The following is a 21,242-nucleotide window of genomic DNA, read 5'->3' on the forward strand; positions in this document are numbered from 1 at the left end:
CATTTATCTTCTGTTCATTCACTTTGCTTATTGTTAATTGCTAAAAATAAACTATCAACACTTCTATTATTAAAAGCACTCTTAAGGTGCATACACACGTAACTATTTTAGTAACCAACGATTTTCGTTCAGATTTTCCCTTGAAAAAGTGAACGAAAATAGTTTACAAAAAATCGCTGGTTACTAAATTAATAAACGATTTAGTCAACGATTTTTAGGAACGATTTTTTTAATCATGCATACAGTGAATGGACATCGTTCATTCTGGACAACATGAACGATTTTGTGAGCGAATATCCTTATGTTGGACAGTCAGAAAAAAAATGAACGCTTTTTTCAAACGTTTTAACGATAGCGATGTCGTTATAGTTAAATCTTCAAAAAAATCGTTACGTGTGTACGCACCTTTACTTTGCAGCATTTTTTCCACACCTGCCTAAAACTTTGAACTGTGTGTGTGTGTGTGTCTATATAATATATAAGCACACACACGGACTGATGAAGCCTTTGGGGGGCCCGGGACACTTAAGACGGAGTGGCCATCCCCTTCTTGTCACCACCGTCCCACTGGCTGTGCCTGCCGCTTGGCTTCTTCCCCTGCACCTCCATGAGGCAGAGGCAGCTGCGCCGGTCCTGAACCAACAATGAAAAGATGGCAGCGCCACCTGTACTCCTATATTAAATATTCAAAAAATTTTAATATATTCAATATAATATTAAGCTACATGCTAATAAAATCACACATGATTGCATAATGAATAAAACCAACAGGGATCCCGATAACAGCAATGGCAATGTGTAACTAAATGTTGTTTGGTATAGAATAGAATGAGCAATATTAGGAACTTAATTAAAAAGTAGCGCTAAGATCCCAATTGCTCACCGGCCACAGTTAGATCTTGAGATGCCTGTGCTTGGCCAGGTGTAGCTGTGCAGTGGTATGCTGCAAGTGCCACTTCCTAAGAGGTGAGATGCTGGCTGGAGAAGAGGCCACAGCAGGACTTGGAGTGCCTGGGGAGATGGAAGCCTCCTGCTCAGATGGAATTCTTATCATGCAGTGATGTGCTTTAGTTACCGCTTATGATGGTATGCAGCGCTGCCTAGGTATTACAGAGGAGCTCCGTGAGAGGAAGCCCCGGCTTAGTGAAGTAGAGGAGCTCCGTGTTTGGGAGCTAAAATGCTGTATGGCAAGCAAGCAGCTCTGGAATAAAATAGCCGATGCTGCGGCTAGCAAGCTGAGCAGAGCACAGATAGAATGAAGCTCCATATAGATCTCAGAGCCGTTTATGGATCCTACCTGCACTTTGCTCTGGCAGCATGGGAACTGATCCTGCTAGTCTCCTGCCAGGCTGCTGCTGGCTACGGAGGCTGGAGACTAGCAGAATCATCCCCCAACAGCAGCGCCAGAGCTCAAAGCCCTGTGCCCACCTCCCCTTAATCCGGCTCTGTATATTTAAGTCTGTAATATGCTTTCTAGCTATATCATCCCCTTAATTTGGGACACATATGCATTACACAGATTTTGTGGCAGGCTGACTTGAAGCGTGACGAGAATGGGACATGATTCGTGATCACGTCCCTATAAGTCTTAAACATGGGGGCATGGCTTTGTGTACTAGACCACACCCCTTTTTGGTATGGAGGCTACTGCACCGGGTGTCACAAGACAAGGTGATGCCACTGAGGATACTATTCAAAGCATGGGGAGAAGGAAACACAAAATGGTGCTAAAATCTGTCGATAGGCGAAAATATGGGGCTGTACAAAGTAAAATGCATGAAAAAGTACTAATAAATGAATAACTAAAGCTGGATACACCCTAGACAATATTGAGTACATCGTCTAGTGTGTACCCATGATATGCACGCTCCCTTGTGTCGCCAGCTACATCACCCGTCGGCCGTGTAGTGTGTACCTAGCTTAACAGAAAACCAAAATGACGTTTAAAATTTTTATGTGGCTTCTTTGTAAAAACAAGAACCTGGACTAACCTGAAGTTTTAATTCCAAAAACAAAAAAAAAGAAATAATGTTGGCAGAAATCAAAAGTTTAACTTTTTCTCCTATCAGCAGAGAGCTACAATGGCACAGCGCAAATTAACATACACAATATATAGTTATGTTTGGTATTTAGTTCAATTAAATAATTATTTTACTATCTAACTACAATGGAGCCGGCTCTGTCGTGCACATGCACTGTGGGCCACCATCGACCCGGTTGCGAGCGCTCAGAGATTGCGACCTGGTCTGAATCAGGCCCTCTGGGCCTGATTCAGACCCGCTCGCGAGCGCTGAGCGCTCGCAAGGGGGTTGATGTTGGCCCAGTGCGCATGTGCATGACGGAGGCGGCTCCGTCGTGCGCATGTGCGAGACCCGGACAGCGACGGGCAAGCCGTCGCTCCGGGTCTCGATACACAGGGGGCGTGCTGTCGATGTTGAGTGACAGCACGCCCCCTTTGGTGGGCGTGCTGGGGGTGTGGCTGCCTAAACGGAGGCGTTCCCATGGGAATGCCTACCGTCTAGGGCCGGCACCACTGACATCACGAGTGATGTCAGTGGGAGTGCTCTCAGCTCTGATAGAGCCGAAAGTACTCCAGGGCTTGCGGCAACGAGACCCTACCACAAGGGTCTCGTCGCAAGCCCGATGCTCGCGCTGGTGTTGACCATCGCGACCATCTTCCTGGCCGCTCGCTACAGCTGTGGGTGGTCACCCACAGCTATACGAGCGGCCAGGAGGCCGCTCTAAAAATTAAGAGGGACGGCCCTGATTCAGAGCGAGCGCTCTGTCAGAGCGTCCGGCTCTGAAGCTCTGAACCAGGGCCTCTGGCCCTGATTCAGAGCTGGACGCTCTGACAGAGCGCTCGCTCTGAATCAGGGCCGTCCCTCCTCCTATTTGGAGCGGCCTCCTGGGCGCTCGCAAAGCTGTGGGTCACCCACAGCTATAGCGAGCGGCCAAAATGATGGTCGCGATGGTCAAGACCATCGCGACCATCGGGCTTGCGGCAAGACCCTAAGGTAGGGTCTCGCTGCCGCAAGCCCTATCAGAGCCAAAAGAGACCCTAAGGTAGGGTCTCGCTGCTGCAAGCCCTATCAGAGCCAAAAGCACTCCCACTGACATCACTAGTGATGTCAGTGGGGCCGGCCCCAGACGGTATGGAACGCCTCCGTCTGGGCAGCCACGCCCCCGGCACGCCCACCAAAGGGGGCATGCTGTTAATCACCATCGACAGCACGCCCCTTTGGTGCGAGACCCATAACGACGGCTTGGCCGTCGTTATTCGGGTCTCGCGTATGCGCACAACTGAGCCGCCTCCGTCGTGCGCATGCGCATTTGGGCAACTTCGACCCGCTTGCAAGCGCGTCTGAATCAGGCCCTCTGTTCGATCTTGGCAGGTGAAGCCAGCATAAACATATATTGAGATGTGACCAGCCATTCTTTCCTGATGATGCATTTGAAGCAAACCAATTTCTTTCATTTTTTGTAAGAGCTACCCTAAACATTACTACATGAGTTGCACGTACAAATAAATATTGTAATTTTCAAGCACTATGACAGTTACCAACAATGTGTTTTGTTGCTTCCTAAAATTTGCTACTTGATGGCTAGCACTATTAGGTACATGGTAAAACCGAATGGTATTTTCACTTAGTCGTCAGTCAATCCATTTAGGTGCAAAGGGGGAGAGTTACCGTAGCAATGGCGTGGAAAAGCCGACAACAGCACTGACTCCGCCCTGGAGCCTGCAAAGAAAAATCGGCACATCCGGAGGTACCATAAATGCGGCATATAGCCTCACTTACTCGTGGTGCGAGCCGACTTGCGGCTAATAGGATTGACCCCTTAGAGTCCATATTTTTTGCAGCTCCATAGTTGATCCTCTGCTAAATATTAAATCATTTACTGTAATATACATAGTAAAATAACTCAGAAATTATAGATAACCTTCATATGTAAATTGTATTGTTACATATTTCTTACATTGCATATTTGTTATGTCTTATAATCAACTTGGATAACCGATATTAACCATTAAATTGTCCTTGCAGTTAACCATTCGCAAAGAAGAAATACAGGTGCACAACTCCAAATTAACTGATTATATATAAATAAATACATTTTGCAGTAAATACAATAGAGGTATTTGGCATAATCTTGGCCAAATACCTCTATTGTATTTACTGAAAAATTTATTTATTTATATATAATCAGTTAATTTGGAGTTGTGCACCTGTATTTCTTCTTTGTGTATATAATATCAATGGTCTCCACAGGTAGCACCTCCAATTATATATATATGTCCAGAATGTGCAGTCTGAGATCTATTTTCTTAGTTAACCATTCGCACCAGCAAACATATAATAATAATATTCCATGACCTTGGTTTAGCATGTGAGTGATCGTACACATAATAATATTAGCATGTATCATGCAACTCCACATATTTGTTTGACACTTTTTTCTAGAACTGTCCTCTATGCACACCAAGCATGGCTGATATAACTTTCCCATACAGAAATGTATGCACACACACAGTACATATGCAGACCTTCCTACAATCACCTGTGTAAGAATTTCTACATTAAATACATTTGAACAGATGGAGAAAAAGAGCAGGTCATAGATATAGCATAGAGTTAAACATCTACAATTTATTAGACATATATTACAAAATAAACTCTGTTTTCAAATAAGGATATTATTTCCTTAGAGTGGATGGAATCAGGAACAAGTCAAGGTCAAAGCAGGTACAAATGGAATGTATTTGAAAGAGCCAAAGTCAGTACATGAATAATCAAGCAGAAACATAATCAGGAAAAAGCCAGTTGGGTACACAGATAATAGTAGAAAATACAAGGCCAGCCGCACAGATTCGGAACTTAAAGTGACCCTGGATTTTTTTGTTCAGAAATGGGCCTCACCTACAGTAGGTGGGAGTCAGGATCACCATAAAAGTTGATACACAAAGGTAGATGGCATATATCACCTAGAAGTATTATAATACATAATTAATACTTTGTTCAGCATTCTGCTGCCCTGGCTGCTTTGTAAATAGGTATTTAAAGATGTCAAACTATATAAAATGATAGAGAAAATATATTTATCATCCTAGAGACACCTGATACCGACATCCATAGGATAAGTTAGAAGGTGCTGGCCCTTCTGATTTAATTTTATGGTGTGTGAAAACATAGTACTTCATAATTAACTATTTCCTTTTGTACCTATAAAGAAGTTGTATTTATAATTGTAGATGTCACACAATTTAGATGTTTTTTTAGTATATGCTTCTTAGGAGGCTTGTTTAACTCTAGATAGATAAATAGATATACAGTCAGGTGCATAAATATTGGGACATTGACAGAATTTTCATATTTTGGCCTCTATTCACCACCACAATGGCTTTCAAATGAAACAAACAAGATGTGCTTTAACTGCAGACTTTCAGATTTAATTTGAGAGTCATTACATCCAAATCAGGTGAACGGTGTAGGAATTACAACGGTTTCTACATGTGCCTCCCACTTTTTAAGGGGCCAAAAGTAATGGGATAAACTAAACAATCCTAAATCTAACTTTCACTTTTTAATACTTTGTTGCAAATCCTTTGCAGGCAATTACAGCCTGAAGTCTGGAACGCATAGACATCACCAGACGCTGGGTTTCATCCCTGGTGATGCTCTGCCAGGCCTCTACTGCAAATGTCTTCAGTTCCTGCTTGTTCTTGGGGCATTTTCCCTTCAGTTTTGTCTTCATCAAGTGAAATGCATGCTCAATCGGATTCAGGTCAGGGGATTGACTTGGTCATTGCATAACATTCCACTTTTTAGCCTTAAATAACTCTTTGGTTGCTTTTGCAGTATGCTTCGGGTCATTGTCCATCTGCACTGTGAAGCGCCGTCCAATGAGTTCTGAAGCATTTACTGAATATGAGCATATAATATTGCCCAAAACACTTCAGAATTCATTCTACTGCTTTTGTCAGCAGTCACTTCATCAATAAATACAAGGGAACCAGTTCCATTGGCAGCCATACATGCCCACTTCATGACACTACCACCACCATGCTTCACTGATGAGGTGGTATGTTTTGGATCATGAGCAGTTCCTTTCCTTCTCCATACTCTTCTCTTCCCATCACTCTGGTACAAGTCGATCTTTGTCTCATCTGTCCATAGGATGTTGTTCCAGAACTGTAATGGCTTTTTTAGATGTTGCTTGGCAAACTCTAATCTGGTCTTCCTGTTTTTGTGGCTCACCAATGGTTTACATCTTGTGGTGAACCCTCTACATTCACTCTTGTGAAGTCTTCTCTTGATTATTGACTTTGACACATATACACCTACCTCCTGGAGAGTGTTCTTGATTTGGCCAACTGTTGTGAAGGAGTTTTTCTTGACCAGCGAAATAATTCTTCTGTCATCCACCACAGTTGTTTTTCCGTGGTCTTCCGGGTCTTTTGGTGTTGCTGAGCTCTCCGGTGCGTTCTTTCTTTTTAAAAATGTTCCAAACAGTTGATTTGGCCACACCTAATGTTTTTGCTATATCTCTGATGGGTTTGTTTTAATTTTTCAGCCTAATGATGGCTTGCTTCACTGATAGTGACAGCTCTTTGGATCTCATATTGAGAGTCGACAGCAACTGATTCCAAATGCAAATGTCACACCTAGAATCAACTCCAGACCTTTTACCTGCTTAATTGATAATGAAATAAGGGAATAGCCCACACCTGTCCATGAAATAGCTTTTGAGTTGATAGTCCCATTACTTTTGGCCCCTTAAAAAGTGGGAGGCACATATAGAAACCGTTGTAATTCCTACACCGTTCACCTGATTTGGATGTAATTACCCTCAAATTAAATCTGAAAGTCTGCAGTTAAAGCACATCTTGTTTGTTTCATTTCAAAGCCACTGTGGTGGTGAATAGAGGCCAAAATATGAAAATTCTGTCAATGTCCCAATATTTATGCACCTGACTGTGTATGTATATGTGTGTGTGTGTGTGTGTGTATGTATGTATATATATATATATATATATGTGGGAGTGTGTATTTTGTGTTCTTGCTAAGTTTGTGTCACAGGTCTAAATTAATTTAAAATAGAGAAAACTGTAGAGAGTAGTCAGTTGCTTGCCTTGGCTTATTGCTAGAGGCTCGAAGACACTGGTATGTGCCAGATATCACAAAGTGACTGGCTTCTCCAGTGTATTGGAATATGTTTCATAAATGCGAATCTTGCGTCCATCAGTGAATAGGAAGCACATTTTTTTTTGTACCAATCATTTTTCTGTATAATATAGTGAATATACTTACAGGGAAACTGTTTTCATTTATAATCACACTCAAGTACATGTTTTTGGAGAAGTATATACATTTATCTTTGCTTAGCTGAAGAATTTTATTATATAATATCATTATGGACACAATGTAATTTTGTTCCAATCGGAATAAGAATTGCACAAGTTGGAGCATGTGCAGTACAACTACATACTATAAGATACGCTCTGCAAACTTGCAGTAGTCTCACTATTTTTATGACTAATTTTGTATTATGGTCGATTCCATATCAGATGAATATAAACATATTATCTTTTGGAGGAGAAGAAGAATAAGATATAATTTGAGGTGGAATATAGAAGGACGTTACTGGGCAGAGTGGTGGCTGGGGAGAAGCAGAAAGTGACAAACAAGGGAAATAATGCATGTCATCTAATACAGAGAAGTAGTCCCAGCAGAAATACTGGGAGTATCACTACAGGTACCTAGGAGCAATGCTCAGCTCAGTCAATGTTCTGAATTAAAATAAAAAAATATATTTAATAATTTGCACAGACTATTAACTAACACTTAAATAAAAACCAAATCAAACATTGTCTTTTAGTAAATGTGTGATTTAGGGCTCTATTTATTAACATTATTTTTACTAAAATAAAGTGAAAAAGGGTGTTTTCACACCCTTTTCACATTATTTTAGTTTCACCTGTAGTTATTACAGGGCAATTGGAGTAGAATTAGTAAAATTCTACTCCAACCCCCAGTATCACTTATTTTTAGTAAGCAGATCGCATTTCCCATAACTGTAATGGGAAATGTGATCTGACCATAATTACTAAAAATAAATTGTAAAAAAATACCGGGGGAAGCCCTGTGATAATAACGCCACCTGGAGGTGGCGTTATCCAGGGTCTCCCCCGGTTACCGGGCTCCCACTCTGCTCTAACGGAGAGAGCAGAGGCTGGAGCCGGTACCAGTAATCAGCTATGTGGTCTAAGTAGACCGCAAGCTGATTACTGTAAAAAAAAGAAAAAAAAATTAAACATTTTTTTTTTTCCTTACCTGAATCCAGGGACCGGTGATTGGGCCTCCGGTGATGGCTCCTCTCCGGTCAGCTGGTCTCCCACAGTGCACTGGGGCCCGGTCATCAGGTGATCGGGTCCCAGTGCAGTATGGGAGATCACCTGATCGGGAAGCCCGGAGAAGATCACCGGAGGCCAGGAGGATGCAGGTAAGTGTAATGAAGGGAGGGGGGGGTCGCGGGGAGGGGGAGGGGGGGTCGCGGGGGTCCGCGATCGCGGGGGGCGGGGCTTAGCATCGGGGCGGGGCTTAGCGTTGGTGGTGGGGTAGTAGCGGTGGTCGGTCGGCGCATGCGCGGGCTCTTAGTCGCTGTATTTTTTCCGAAAATACAGCGGCTAGAGTGCGGATGGGATCCGCAGGGACACAGCTTTATCGCAAGCTCTGTCCCTGCAAGGGATTTATAGTAAATCCCTGTGATATTGCCTGAATTCGCAATGCGAATTCACTCGGTAATATCACACTACAATCCGCATTCAATATGCGGATTGTAGTAAATAGAGCCCTTAGTCCCAAAAGCCTACATCGATTTGAAATAAAATCGACCTTTACTAAATATACCCATACATTGTGCTGGATTTTGGTAACAGGTCAGGGAGCAGAGTTGGTAACAGGTCAGGGAGCAGAGTTGGTACCAGGTCAGGGAGCAGAGTTTAATAAACTGTAGAGACTTAATAATAGGCACTTTTGGGTGGGACACTTGGAACAAATTGATTTAATGGTTTTTAAGTCACAAAATACAATAAAAAAGTCTCCCATGAGACTTCAGAGGAATGCTGTGTGTAAGATAAATATTGTAAGAGGGGAGAAAGCTGTTTGAAGGAAGTGCATTTTCTTACGGTATATGATTATGGGAAATTTAGTTGAATTTAAAGTTTTTGCTTAAGAAAGGATAGAATAATAAAGGTGACATGGCAAATAAGTGGAATTGCTTCCGTAGGAAAATCATTTTATCCGAGACACGGGGATGTAACTCTCGGGGACAGCGGTTATAGCTACATTATTATAGTATTACACAGCAATGATATTTTCATTCAAAATAAAAAAAAAAAAATCAGTTGCTATTCTGACTGCTGCTGTCATTAATACATAGGCCCCTTAGATGCAGGAATCTGATGTATTCCCTGTAGCTGGCTCAAGTGTATTGTATAGGAAACTCTACTGCTCCTTTGTGTATGAAAAAGACAGTGCTCCCATTAAGTGATTGGCCTATAATATAGACAATATTGCTACAAGTCAGCATCTGGTATAAATGGGAGCCCCATTGCCAGTTGGAAATGGGCAAAAAGATGTGAAAAAAAGTAGTTTAGAAATGCTTAGCAGTCTGTGTGTTGGCATAACTGAATATCTCCCATTGTATGTAAGTGCTTAACCCAAAGTAATGGAGAAGCAAACGTTGTTTTTCCACTTCTACTGAGTTACTGCCTTCTTCCCATATACTATATTTGAAGAGGAACTATAACTTTTATGTTTATAGGTGATTTAGCAACTCTTAGGGCTCTATTTATCAACATTATTTTTACTAAAATAATGTGAAAAAGGGTGTTTTCACATTATTTTAGTATCACCTATAGTTATTACAGGGCAATTGGAGTAGAATTCGTAAAATTCTACTCCAACCCCTAAGTATCACTTATTTTTAGTAAGCAGATCGCATTTCCCATAACTGTAATGGGAAATGTGATCTGACCATAATTACTAAAAATAAATGTGAAAAAAATACAGAGGAAAGCCCTGTGATAATAACGCCACCTGGAGGTGGCGTTATCCAGGGTCTCCCCCGGTTACCGGCCTCCTACCCTGCTCTAACTGGGAGAGCAGAGCCGGGAGTCGGTCCCTGTAATCAGCTGTGTGGTCTAAGTAGACCGCAAGCTGATTACTGTAAAAATAAAAATTACTTACCTGACTCCAGGGACCGGTGATCGGGCCTCCGGTGATGACTCCCCTCCGGTCAGCTGGTCTCCAACAGTGCACTGCTGCCCGGTCATCAGGTGATCGGGCCCCAGTGCAGTATGGGAGATCACCTGACCGGAGGAATGGAGAACATCATCGGAGGCCTGGAGCATGCAGGTAAGTGTAAGTAAGGGAGGGGGGTCGCGGGGGGGGGAGGGGGGGTGGCAGGGGGTCCGCGATTGCGGGGGCGGGGCTTAGCCCTGGGGGCGGGGCTTAGCGCCGGAGGGGGGGGTAGCTGCGGCGAACGGTCGGCGCATGCGCGGCCACTTAATCACGGTATTTTTTGCGAAAATACCGTGATAAGGCTCCGAAGGGGATTAGCAGGAACAGAGCTTTATCGCAAGCTCTGTCCCTGCAAGGGATTTGTAGTAAATCCCTGTGATATTGCCTGAATTCGCAATGCGAATTCACTCAGTAATATCACACTACAATCTGCATTACCAATGCGGATTGTAGTAAATAGAGCCCTTAGTGAGGATCTCAAAATGCTGTCTTCCAAGTAGCTTCTGAAATATTATGACTTACAGAGCCCCAGCATATGGTGGATATAAAATATCTACATACTTCTATTGTAATGTAGAGCCTAAAATCAATATATAGATGTGTTGTGTGCTGCTGTATCTGGAGGGTCTAGTCTCCCTTGGTAAAGGTAAAATAATTGGGGGGAGATACAGCGCTGCAAAAAAGGGGGGAAGAGCAGGAGGGTGTGTCTGTGTGTTTGTGGGGGGGTATATGTGTTGTTAGTGTGTCAGTGTGGGATACACCTCACAGCAAGCATTGTGACTCAACTTTATTGGTTCTACACAATACACTGTCTTCCCACTGCACAAGTGTATGATTTTATTTTCACCACTTAAGGCCGCACAAACACGAATTTACCTCAATCACACTGACACACTAACACCTCGTATATCCCATGCACACACTTTCCTACTCCCCCATCCTAATAATTTTACAGATATATATTATGTCAGACCTTTTTCCACCTCTGTGACCTTGAATCCAACAGTAAAAAACAAGAGTAATATAAAACTTATTATACACTAATTGCATAAGTGTGCACACCCGTTCATAATATGGCTGTAGCTATGTTTACTAATCACATACAGAATCATGCTAATAGGTAATTAGCATACACTTGCTGGCAATGGAAATGGTTGTGATTCTCCAAATAAAGGGCGGATTCAATTAGCTGCAAAAAGCCGAGATCCGAGATAAGTGCAATGTTTTCGCCTCATTTGCCTGTTTTGAGGCAAAGTTATCGCATACCTTCAAATTGCGCACTCCTGCTTTTCACCCTATTCAGTTGCAAAACAGGAAAAAACGCCGACGTGTGAATGTCGAAACTAGCAAAAAGGACTTCTTTTTTGGGGGAAATCAGTCTGTACCCCAAAAAAAGCGTAAATGTCCCTGGTAATCAATGTAGACATGTTTTAATAGCTGTAATAAAAGTATTTTGGGTTCCTAAATTGAGTCAAATGGCTGTTATATGCACTTTTGCATTAGTGTGAAAAAATCATATAAAGCTATTTCTTTGGTGAGAAATAATTGCTGTAGTGAATTTGGGGGTACTAGTATATTTTGGCTTTAATAAAGTGCATTTAAAAAAAACTTTATAAAAAACAGCTGCTGCAGCCCCCTGCAATCCTAAAAACACCTGTCCCATTCATACAGCACCCCAAAATACCCAACCCAATACTTAAAACCCGTTTTCAAGTACTTAGTCATTAGGGGGGTGCCCCAAAGGTTTCTGAACCAAGTCCCCACATTTTTACTTAAAAATATGGATTTTGCACATCTTTTCTCCTGCCTTTGGGTGGAGAAACTTTTTCGCCTGTTTTTCCCTATGGAGTTTTCGCCCAGGTGAAAACGTCCTGGAATTGAATAGGACGATACTTCGGAAACTGGCGAAAACTGCGCATCAGCAAAAACTTTTCACCGATGGCGGCTTTTCGCTTCTAATTGAATACTGGCCTAAGGATCTGCTGTTCCTGTAGAAATTCCTTGGAAGTTTTCTTGGTTACATCCTACTGGTATAGCCGTAGTGACTCCCTCGCTCGTACTTTGCACATCTGGGCTATAGCGTATGGTGGAATGATGGGATCCAGTGGAGGCTCCAGAGGTGGGGCTGCAGCACAGTCCAAGATTCAAATAGGGGAGCTACACCAACTGCCAGTGAGTCCTGGCTGAGGATGTTTGGCAGTGTTTGGGATGACAGTTGGTGTGGTTCCCCTATTTGAATTTTGGACTGTGCTGCAGCCGCACCTCTGGAGCTGCCACAGATGGGACCACACATTTTATTCCTCTCTTGCAGGCAGCTGCCAGAATGATACTGTAAGACTAGTGATACTTGTATTTTATTGTTTTCAATAAGACAGGAAGGTTTAACAAGGGCCTCATGTAGCAGAGTTTACTAGAAGGCTTTTAGAGAAAGAAATGTCCGTGGATATACTGCAGGAAGACACACCTTGAACCATCATGCCTACATAAAACTTAATTCCTTTACAGACTGAACTGTAATGTAACCATATAGTTGGCAATATAATATTGTATCACTTAGTTCTGCTTGTCCCTAGACCCAAAGTTGCCATCACTCAGGAATAGATGTTGAGTTTAGTATAGCTTTAGCTAAATCTATTACATTGCGTTATAATATGTATAATACGTTACAATGTGTCCTATCAAGGTCTCTCCCAGTCACTTCTGAGTGAATGTTAAATGCTTGGGAGCAATTCAAAAATGTGATCCAACTTGTGCGAGCTTTCAGCCAAACATAATAAACTATCTGCTTCCTTGTGCCATATTTGGGATACATAAGCCAGAACGACATATGTTTAGAGTTGCTCTTTAGTTTGTTCCATGTATTTACAAACGTTTCTGAACTGTGAGTTTGTGTTTCCAAAAGTGACTTAGAGGCCCTTTTTATGCTGCAATTCATAGTGATTGGTAATACATATAATATTGTGTGTAGATCACAATTTGTTATATGCAAGTGGGGGCACCTATATGTAATTGGCATTATTATACAGTATTTTTTTAAACATGTCTCTCATTTTAAATACTCTAACTAAAGATTTAAATTTAATTCAAATATATTGCTTTAAAAATTGTTTAAATATTGGGGGTATTTATGATGGGACAGGACAATGCCATGTAGCTTACGTTGTCTGATGCCATTGCCATCTTGATGTTGTGCGCTCTTGTATACCTGCCCCAGCATTTCATGAAATGACCAGTCTGCTCTTTATACTGAGACTAGTTTGCACGATCATTGTGCATTGTGTACTGTGCCATGAATGGCAAGGTAAAAAATTCTCTGGCCAGGCACGACCTACTTTATTGTTTAGACTTCCCCCTAATTAATTCACTCTCTATGGTGGACAAGTGGGGTTTGTCCTCTGCAGTGAGGGGCTGATTTTTTTTTTTTCTAAAAAAGGTCCTAATGATCGGTGGCCGGACAGTGAACGATGTTGATTGGGTAGTGTCGCGATGTGCACATGTGCACCAACGTCAATTTTGTATAGGAGAGACTTTAAATTCCTCTACAGTAGCTCCCCAGTTCCACCATCTAGAAAGATGGGGGCACTCTTGTTTTAAACAGGGTCTCCCATATTTTACAGTAGTTGCCCCCCCCTGCACTATGGAAAAATAATAGAGATCAGGGATGGGGGAATGTCTCCCCTTAACCTGACATTCAGAAAATCAGGGGCACCCATTTAAGAAAGAGTGGGGTTCCCTCTTTTAAATGATGTGTCCCCCTAATACCAATTGTCTGGTAATCACCTATGATCTCTGGATAATGGTACCCTGTGCTATGTTTCCATGTAAGGGGGGGGGGTGCACTGCATTCCCTCTCACTTCCATAATAATACTGGTAACCGGTGATCACCATACAATATTACCCTGTGCTACGGAAAATAGGCTATTCCTGTATTTGGGTAGGAGGGCACTATGTGTCCTATTACATCCATAATTACACCACCTGCAAATGTGGGTCGCTCACATATGAAAGAAAGGAGTCCCCTCAACTGGTATGATCACCCAGCGCTACGGACATAAATAGTTTATATGGTGTGCCCTAGCTCCCTCCCATACAGGACAGCACACAATGGTTCACCCCGTCTTGAAAGAGGGGTCTCTTCTTTCAAACAATGTGCCCCATTAGTAGTTATTGTCTGGCAATAACCAGACAATAAGTGAAACAGTACACAACAAGAAATAAAATTTCCATACATGTGAAATTAACATAGTGAACACTCATTTAATGCGGTAGGTTGTCTAGTTTATAAAATGGGAAGTCTCTTACACATAGGAAGCATTTAAATCGAGACAACGAAAATGTGAAAAATAAAAATGCATTTGCGCTAATTCAGTTTGTACAGGATTAGCCGCATAAATCAGCTTCTCCCATGTTTAGTGCCGGGCACATTGCAGTTACGGTCTACCCGGCACTCGCCCAGCCCCATTGCCCTACTTTACGCGGATTTCTGCTCGCAGCTCAAGAGGGTGCAAGCAGAAATCCGCGGTAAGTGCAGCCTTGGGCTGGTTTCCCAAAACAATTGAATTAACTCCTGGCCACTTTAGACAGGGGAAGGGGGGCTAATTCTGTCAAATCGCCCCCATAGATTCCTGCTTTTTACTATTTTGGAAAGGTTGTCAAAAAAAGAAACACAATGTATTACTTTGTAAAGTTTGTATTATTTTTAAGATGGTGGTGAAAAATCACAATGGCTTTTGGTTTCATTTCTTAACATCTTAATAAAAATCCTTTTTTGTCATTTTGGTTACATTTTATTTTTTATTTTTGATGTGTTACAATAAATAGAGAGACAAATGGTATTTTCTGAAAATTTAAAGGGCGGAAAATAATAGGGTCCGAGTTTTTGTGCAAGTTCAAACTCTGACCTTCTCGTACATTTGAAAGATCCGAGTTTGTTCCACAACATGGCAAATGTAATAGTCTGCAAACTTGTGAGCTTGAGGTTATTACATTGTGCGAGTCCGTGTGAGATTTTTCATATGAAAACTCTGACCTTGTAATGCGACTTTATTTACAAGGTCAGAGTTACATTCATCACCTGACCGGTAATCACCACAGGCCGGGGATCCCTGGGAAGGTGGGGACCGTCACCAATAAAGGGGTTCCTCCTCTCCAGGGCACCCCAGGCCTGAACTAATAGCCCGGGGCTATCCCCGCCACTCCTGGACAGGGAGTGCCGGGTTGATTGTGTAAAAAATAGATTAAATAATACAGTAGAACTAGAGATCCTAGCAAGCATCTCCCGCATGCTGGTACTTGGAGACCTACAAGTACCAGCATGCGGGTCATTAAGGGCCCGCTGGTACTTCTAGTTTACCTGGAAAAGAAATATTAAAATAAAGATAAGACTCACACATCGTGAATGAAGTTTATTACACACACACTCACACATACCTACAATTCTGTAGCCATTCATATCTTCTCCATGTAGCATCAACGACACCTGTCAAAATATAAATCCATACTCTCCTATCCCTGTGTCGTGTCCATACATTTTTTTTTACCCTGTTTTTTTACAACCAAGACCGTCTCATGTAAGCCTGGTGCTGGTTGTGCTTTTAGGGGTGGAAGCATGCACAGACATAACAGATCTGTGCAGGTTTCTGTGTAACTCAGACCTGCTCAGGCTAGACTTGCACTCTATTACATTAGCCGAGTTGTATCCTCAAAATGGCAAAAAACATCCGGAGACAAGTTTTGCCATTGCGAGCTGCGGGGGTGTGAGAAACACGCGAGTTTGCATGTTCTTACTCTCTATTACATAGGGTGAGCTCTACAAATGTGTGAGTATAGCTCTATACTCGCACATTTGCAAAACTCGAACCCTATTACATTTGGCCCAAAGTCTTCTAAACAAAAAACCATGATATAATTTGTTTGTGTTGGTACCGCATTAAAAAATAGTGATATTGATGTCATTCGATGAGTGCTACTGTCAGAAAATGGCATTAGAACAAGGATTAAAAAAAGCTTTTCAGCATTGAATGGGTTAAATTAAATATTTTAAATCATTCTTTCCAGTACATTGAACTGTGTGTGCTTTATTGTGTGTGTCTACACTTTGTAGTTAATTTAAATGTGTCATGTACATTGCAACAATATGTTTGTCTTGACTTTATATTAAATTGTCATTTGGTGTTTTGACATCTTTACTGGAGCTCATTTGTGACTAGATCCTTATGTTTATTTATTTTCTTAGTCTGCCCATCAGGTACAGCTCAGGTCTAACTAGATTGTTACACGTATGTTTATTTATTTTCTTAGTCTGCCCATCAGGTACAGCTCAGCACTGACAAGATCCTTATGTTTATTTATTTTCTTAGTCTGCCCATCAGGTGCAGAAATGTGCCACCTTCCACACACACAATGTGCACAGTGTTGTTCATCCATTGCAGCAGATTAATTTATTTTATTTATTGGTACCATAGACTTCATTATCTCTGTTTTGCCTGGTTGCAGTTGACAGTCACTGACTCTTGTTAATCAATAAGAAATAATGAGAGTAAAGTCACCTGGTCCTTCTAATGTATAAATATAATTTTGTTCCCTGAGTTATTTAGCTTGAGCTTAACATATAGCAGAGGTTTCCAAACTTGGGCCCTGATTCAGAGCCGCTCGTAAGCGGCCGCTCGTTCGTTCTGACCGATGTTCGCACATCTGCGCATGCGTACGGATTTTAATACGCATGCGTGAACCAGTCAGTGCGGCCGAAAATCGTTTGTTCGCTATATAGCGAATGCCTGCTATTTTGAGTGACAGAAGGAGGCGTATGTGGGTGGTAACAGGGGAAGGTGCTTGAAAACGGGGAGTGGAATTCGAACGCAGGCGTGCTTAAAGGTCAAAACGGGCGTTTTAAGGGAGTGCATAATTAATACAGCAGCGTCATTGACCCCGTCACTTGTTTTTTTTTTACTCAGAACTGATCGCAAAATACCGTTTGAAAAAACCAGCCACAAGAATAGCGAGCAGTTCATACGCTGTTCGATGTACTCGATTAATCTAATAAATAGCGGACATGACGTATGGTGCGAGCGGCAAGGGGGCGTATTCTTCAAAATTACAACCGCAAGTTTTGCTCGCTCGTTCAGACTTAGAGGCATGAACAGACCGCAATTAGCGAACGGTTCATTTGAATAGCCACCCCTTGTTTTAGAACGAACGACCGCAAATAGCGAGCGGCTCTGAATGAGGGCTTTGGTCCTCAAAGCACCCTTACAGTCCAGGTTTTAAGGATATCCATGTTGACCACAGGTGACTTGATTAGTACCTCAGTCAATTTGATTAAACCACCAGTGCTTAACTATGGATATCTCGTATTTGGGAGTCTCTGCCATTCAGTATTTTTAAACTCAGAACTTGTGAAATTATAAACCTAATAAATAAATTTTCTATGAGAATCATTTGCAATAGTGTTTTTTATTTATTATTCTATCAGCGGGGTTGGTGATGTTACCCTTTGGTCTCAACCAGGGCTCGAAGTGTGCCGGTATACAACGGAATGATATACCAGCACTTCCTCCGAGCACTGAGCCCTGTTGTGCCACCCGCCGCCCGCCAAAGATGTTTGTTCTGGAAATACAGCGCACATTGCCACCGTCATTTCTAATCTGGGGCTGTCCGCGAGCTAATTGGAGCTTGTGGACTGGCAGCCAATCAGAAGTCCTGATTGGCTACGGGTCTGTGAGCGCCAATTAGCTTGCAGACAGGCCCAGATTAGAAATGACGGCGGCGCTGTGCGCTGTACTGTGCACAACCAGTTTGTTCCCGTTTAGTAGCAGTAATGTGCTGCACACGTCCCTCCTCATTCTGGAACCGGCCGTCAATAAGCAGCAGTGCCCCGGTGACTGCACCTTCATGCGGCCTGATACTGCACTGATAATAAATATATAAAAAATGGATACATTTGTTAATTTCTGTGCCTATGCCCTAACATACAGTATACCTAATATAATATTGTGGCAAGGCAAGATGTGTAAGAGGTACTACTACTGCATGACATAATATATTATAAGGTGCACTTCAGTGTGGTACACTACATTGATGAAAAGGGGGCGTGTCTTAAGATCGCACCCCTATTGAGTGGCCACGTCTCCTTTTCTGCTGTGCAAGCACCTTCGGCACGTACATAGGTACAATCCAAAATTTTCCATCCCCCAATTCGACCACTGATCTCAACAATATCCTTATGTCTAGTGAGATTACAGTCAGTTACACTATAAGGAAAAGGGAATATCCCCCCCCCTATTATATTTCCCCAGTGATGGCAGATATTTTCAAGGATGATGCATTATTTAAGTGTATGTCCTATTGATGTAGCCTATCTTTGAGATTTAAGCAAATTTGTACTTTTGTTTTCCTCCCTTTTTTCATCTCCACAAAAAGTGTAATAACTTGTTTTAAAATAACAAACTGTATTAAGAGGGAATCTATTTAGTATTGAGTGGTCTAAAAATATGGTTTCCTCAGTCTTTCATTTAGTTTAATACTTGTAATTAAGTGCTTCAGAGAAAAGGAATATAAGGTCCATTTTTCTTTTTTTCGAGCAGACCAGTGCTCGACAGAGGCACAGATTTGATCCTAGTGCAGTATTTCATGTTAGCCCTGAAGTGGAGAGATTCTCTCTGTAAAGAATGCTCCCTTGGAGAACACCTGTTATTGAAGCTCATTGTGCTGATTTTAGTGATTGATACTGAAGAAACAGTAGCCAGCGATGACACTGTCTATGGGAAAGGCTTTATTCTTGTCGCTCTGACTAGCTTATCTCTGTTACAGATCTTTTACTTCAGTTTTCATCGCTGCTGATGTTATTACTCTGTGCTGAATACACCAGTTGGACAGGACATATGAGATGTAATGAGCCAGTGAGGAAATTGATTTACTTATGAAAATTCAAAGGATAACTATGCTCGGAATTTTTAAACTGGACATTAAAAGCATTGACAGTAGTATCTGCTTGTCACAGCACATTTAGAAAGTATGAATCAGTGTACATTGTCATAATATGGGTTCAATAGACCACTGACCCTTATACGTTTTTTTAAATCACACTTGCTTACTTTTTAACAGTGCTTCTGCAAGTGTTCAGATGGGATGAAGGGGAAATGGCTTCACAAATCATATCACTGCAGCGCCATAATGTTGCAATTCATAGCGTTTCGCCATGCCGTGGGCTGCGATGAAGCATTTCTCTGCGAATCGCTTCATCATGTCCCTGGACCACCCACTTCCATGAGGAAGTGGGCAGGATCTCGGAGCATAGTCTACTTACCTGGGAGGCCAGTAGAGCTCCCCCAAATTTGGGAGACTTTTGGAAATTCCTAGAGTTAGGCAAGTGTGTCTTAAATTTGAGCTTCGTTGTATTTCATTAAATGCTTAGAATAAATCTCAATCTGAGAGACCAAACCATGACTAGAATTTCCTCTTGCTAGATATTCTCTTTGGACCATGTGAATATTTCCTATAGGGGTGAGATAAATAAAGCTAATGTACAATGTATATTTTGTATTTTTCAGGATGTTGCTCCATGGCTTCCTGAATGCAGCAACTGCTAATACAAAGCAACATTTTGTGAAATTAAAGACTATTCAGACAATATGGATATTAAGGTGTGTTTTGGCTATTCCAGAAATAGGTAAGAAATGCAATGGTCGTCTGTTAAATACATTATTTGTTGCAACTTTAAAACTCACCTTTCGCTTTGCATTACCTGGAACAATTATTTAAATGCTATCTGTATTTCTTAGGAAGCAGGGGCCTGGCTTGCATATAATGAATATTTGCAGCAACACGCAGTGGCTATAAAAGTTTTTTTTACCCCTTTAGGTATTTTATTAAAGCTGCCCTGGGTCTAAATATTTTATATCTATTTGGGTGTGTTTTAAAAGTCTTGTTACAGGCGAAGTCCCAGTGCATATAGACATGGGTGGTCCATGTACTAAGCCTTGGGGGTAAATTTACTAAGATGGGAGTTCTATTATGAAGTGATGTTGTTCATAGCAACCAATCAGATTCCAGCTATTATCTTCTATAAGGTGCTAGATAAATTAGAAGTAGAATCTGATAGTTTGCTATGGGCAACATCACTTCTTAATAGAACACCCATCTTAGTAAGTTTACCCCTTGGAGAGAGATAACGTGAATGGAGATAAAGGGGTCTATTTACTGAGCCTTGGATGGAGATAAAGTGAACGGAGATAAGGTGCCAGCCAATCAGCTCCTAACTGCCATCTCACATTCTGTGTTTGAAAAATAACAAGAGCTGGTTGGTTGGTACCTTATCTCCATCTACTTTATCTCCATCCAAGGCTTAGTAAATACACCCCATAGTACCAACCATTCAGTTACTATAAAAATGGCAGGAGCTGATTTGTTGGCACTTTATCTCTCTCTAAGGTAGTACATAGATCCCTCACTCTCCAAATATCCATTGTAGAGAAGTTCAATTTATAAACTGTCAATATTTTTCTAATTCTCATTTAATTCTTAAGGTGCATACACACAAACAATTTTTTGAACGATTATCGATAACTATATCGTTTATCGTTCAATCGTTGAAAAAATCGTTCACTTTCTGAGATAAAACGATGAACGATTATCGTTCATGCGCGTTCACGTTTGTAGTTCAGTCAGACTGACCAACTCAACGATTTTCAGTAAGGTAATAGGCAAAAATTGTTTGTAGTTCAAACAAATCGTTAATTACATTTAGTAAATGAACGATGTTAGTAAACGATTTTCGTTCATTTTTTCAAGGGAAAAATGAACGAAAATCGTTTACTAAAATCTTTCATGTACTAAATTGTTGTGTGTATGCAGCTTTAAGGATATATTTGTCATGTTAGTCCATTTATCCAGCGACGTGGGGCCGATTCACAACATTGATAGCCTGTGTGCCATAGGTG

The 21,242-nt window shown here is 41.6% G+C and overlaps 1 protein-coding gene across 6 annotated transcripts in view; it reads left to right on the forward strand.

Annotated features, from left to right (window-relative positions):
- The window catches only part of ADGRG2 (adhesion G protein-coupled receptor G2), a 278,970-nt gene that overhangs the window by 22,583 nt on the left and 235,145 nt on the right, over window positions 1–21,242 (forward strand). For 5 of the 6 annotated variants that reach the window (XM_088451625.1, XM_088451627.1, XM_088451628.1 and 2 more), the window contains exon 3: window positions 19,854–19,972. In XM_088451625.1, coding sequence (XP_088307751.1) covers window positions 19,855–19,972 — 118 coding nt within the window. In that variant the 5' untranslated portion in view covers window position 19,854. Of the gene's footprint in view, window positions 1–19,853; window positions 19,973–21,242 lie in introns of those variants that run through there. The other variant, XM_088451630.1, reaches the window with a different exon arrangement.

This window comes from Taudactylus pleione, unplaced genomic scaffold (genome assembly GCF_031769625.1).
Source record: "Taudactylus pleione unplaced genomic scaffold, aTauple2 ptg000026l, whole genome shotgun sequence".
NCBI classification, from domain to species: domain Eukaryota; kingdom Metazoa; phylum Chordata; class Amphibia; order Anura; family Myobatrachidae; genus Taudactylus; species Taudactylus pleione.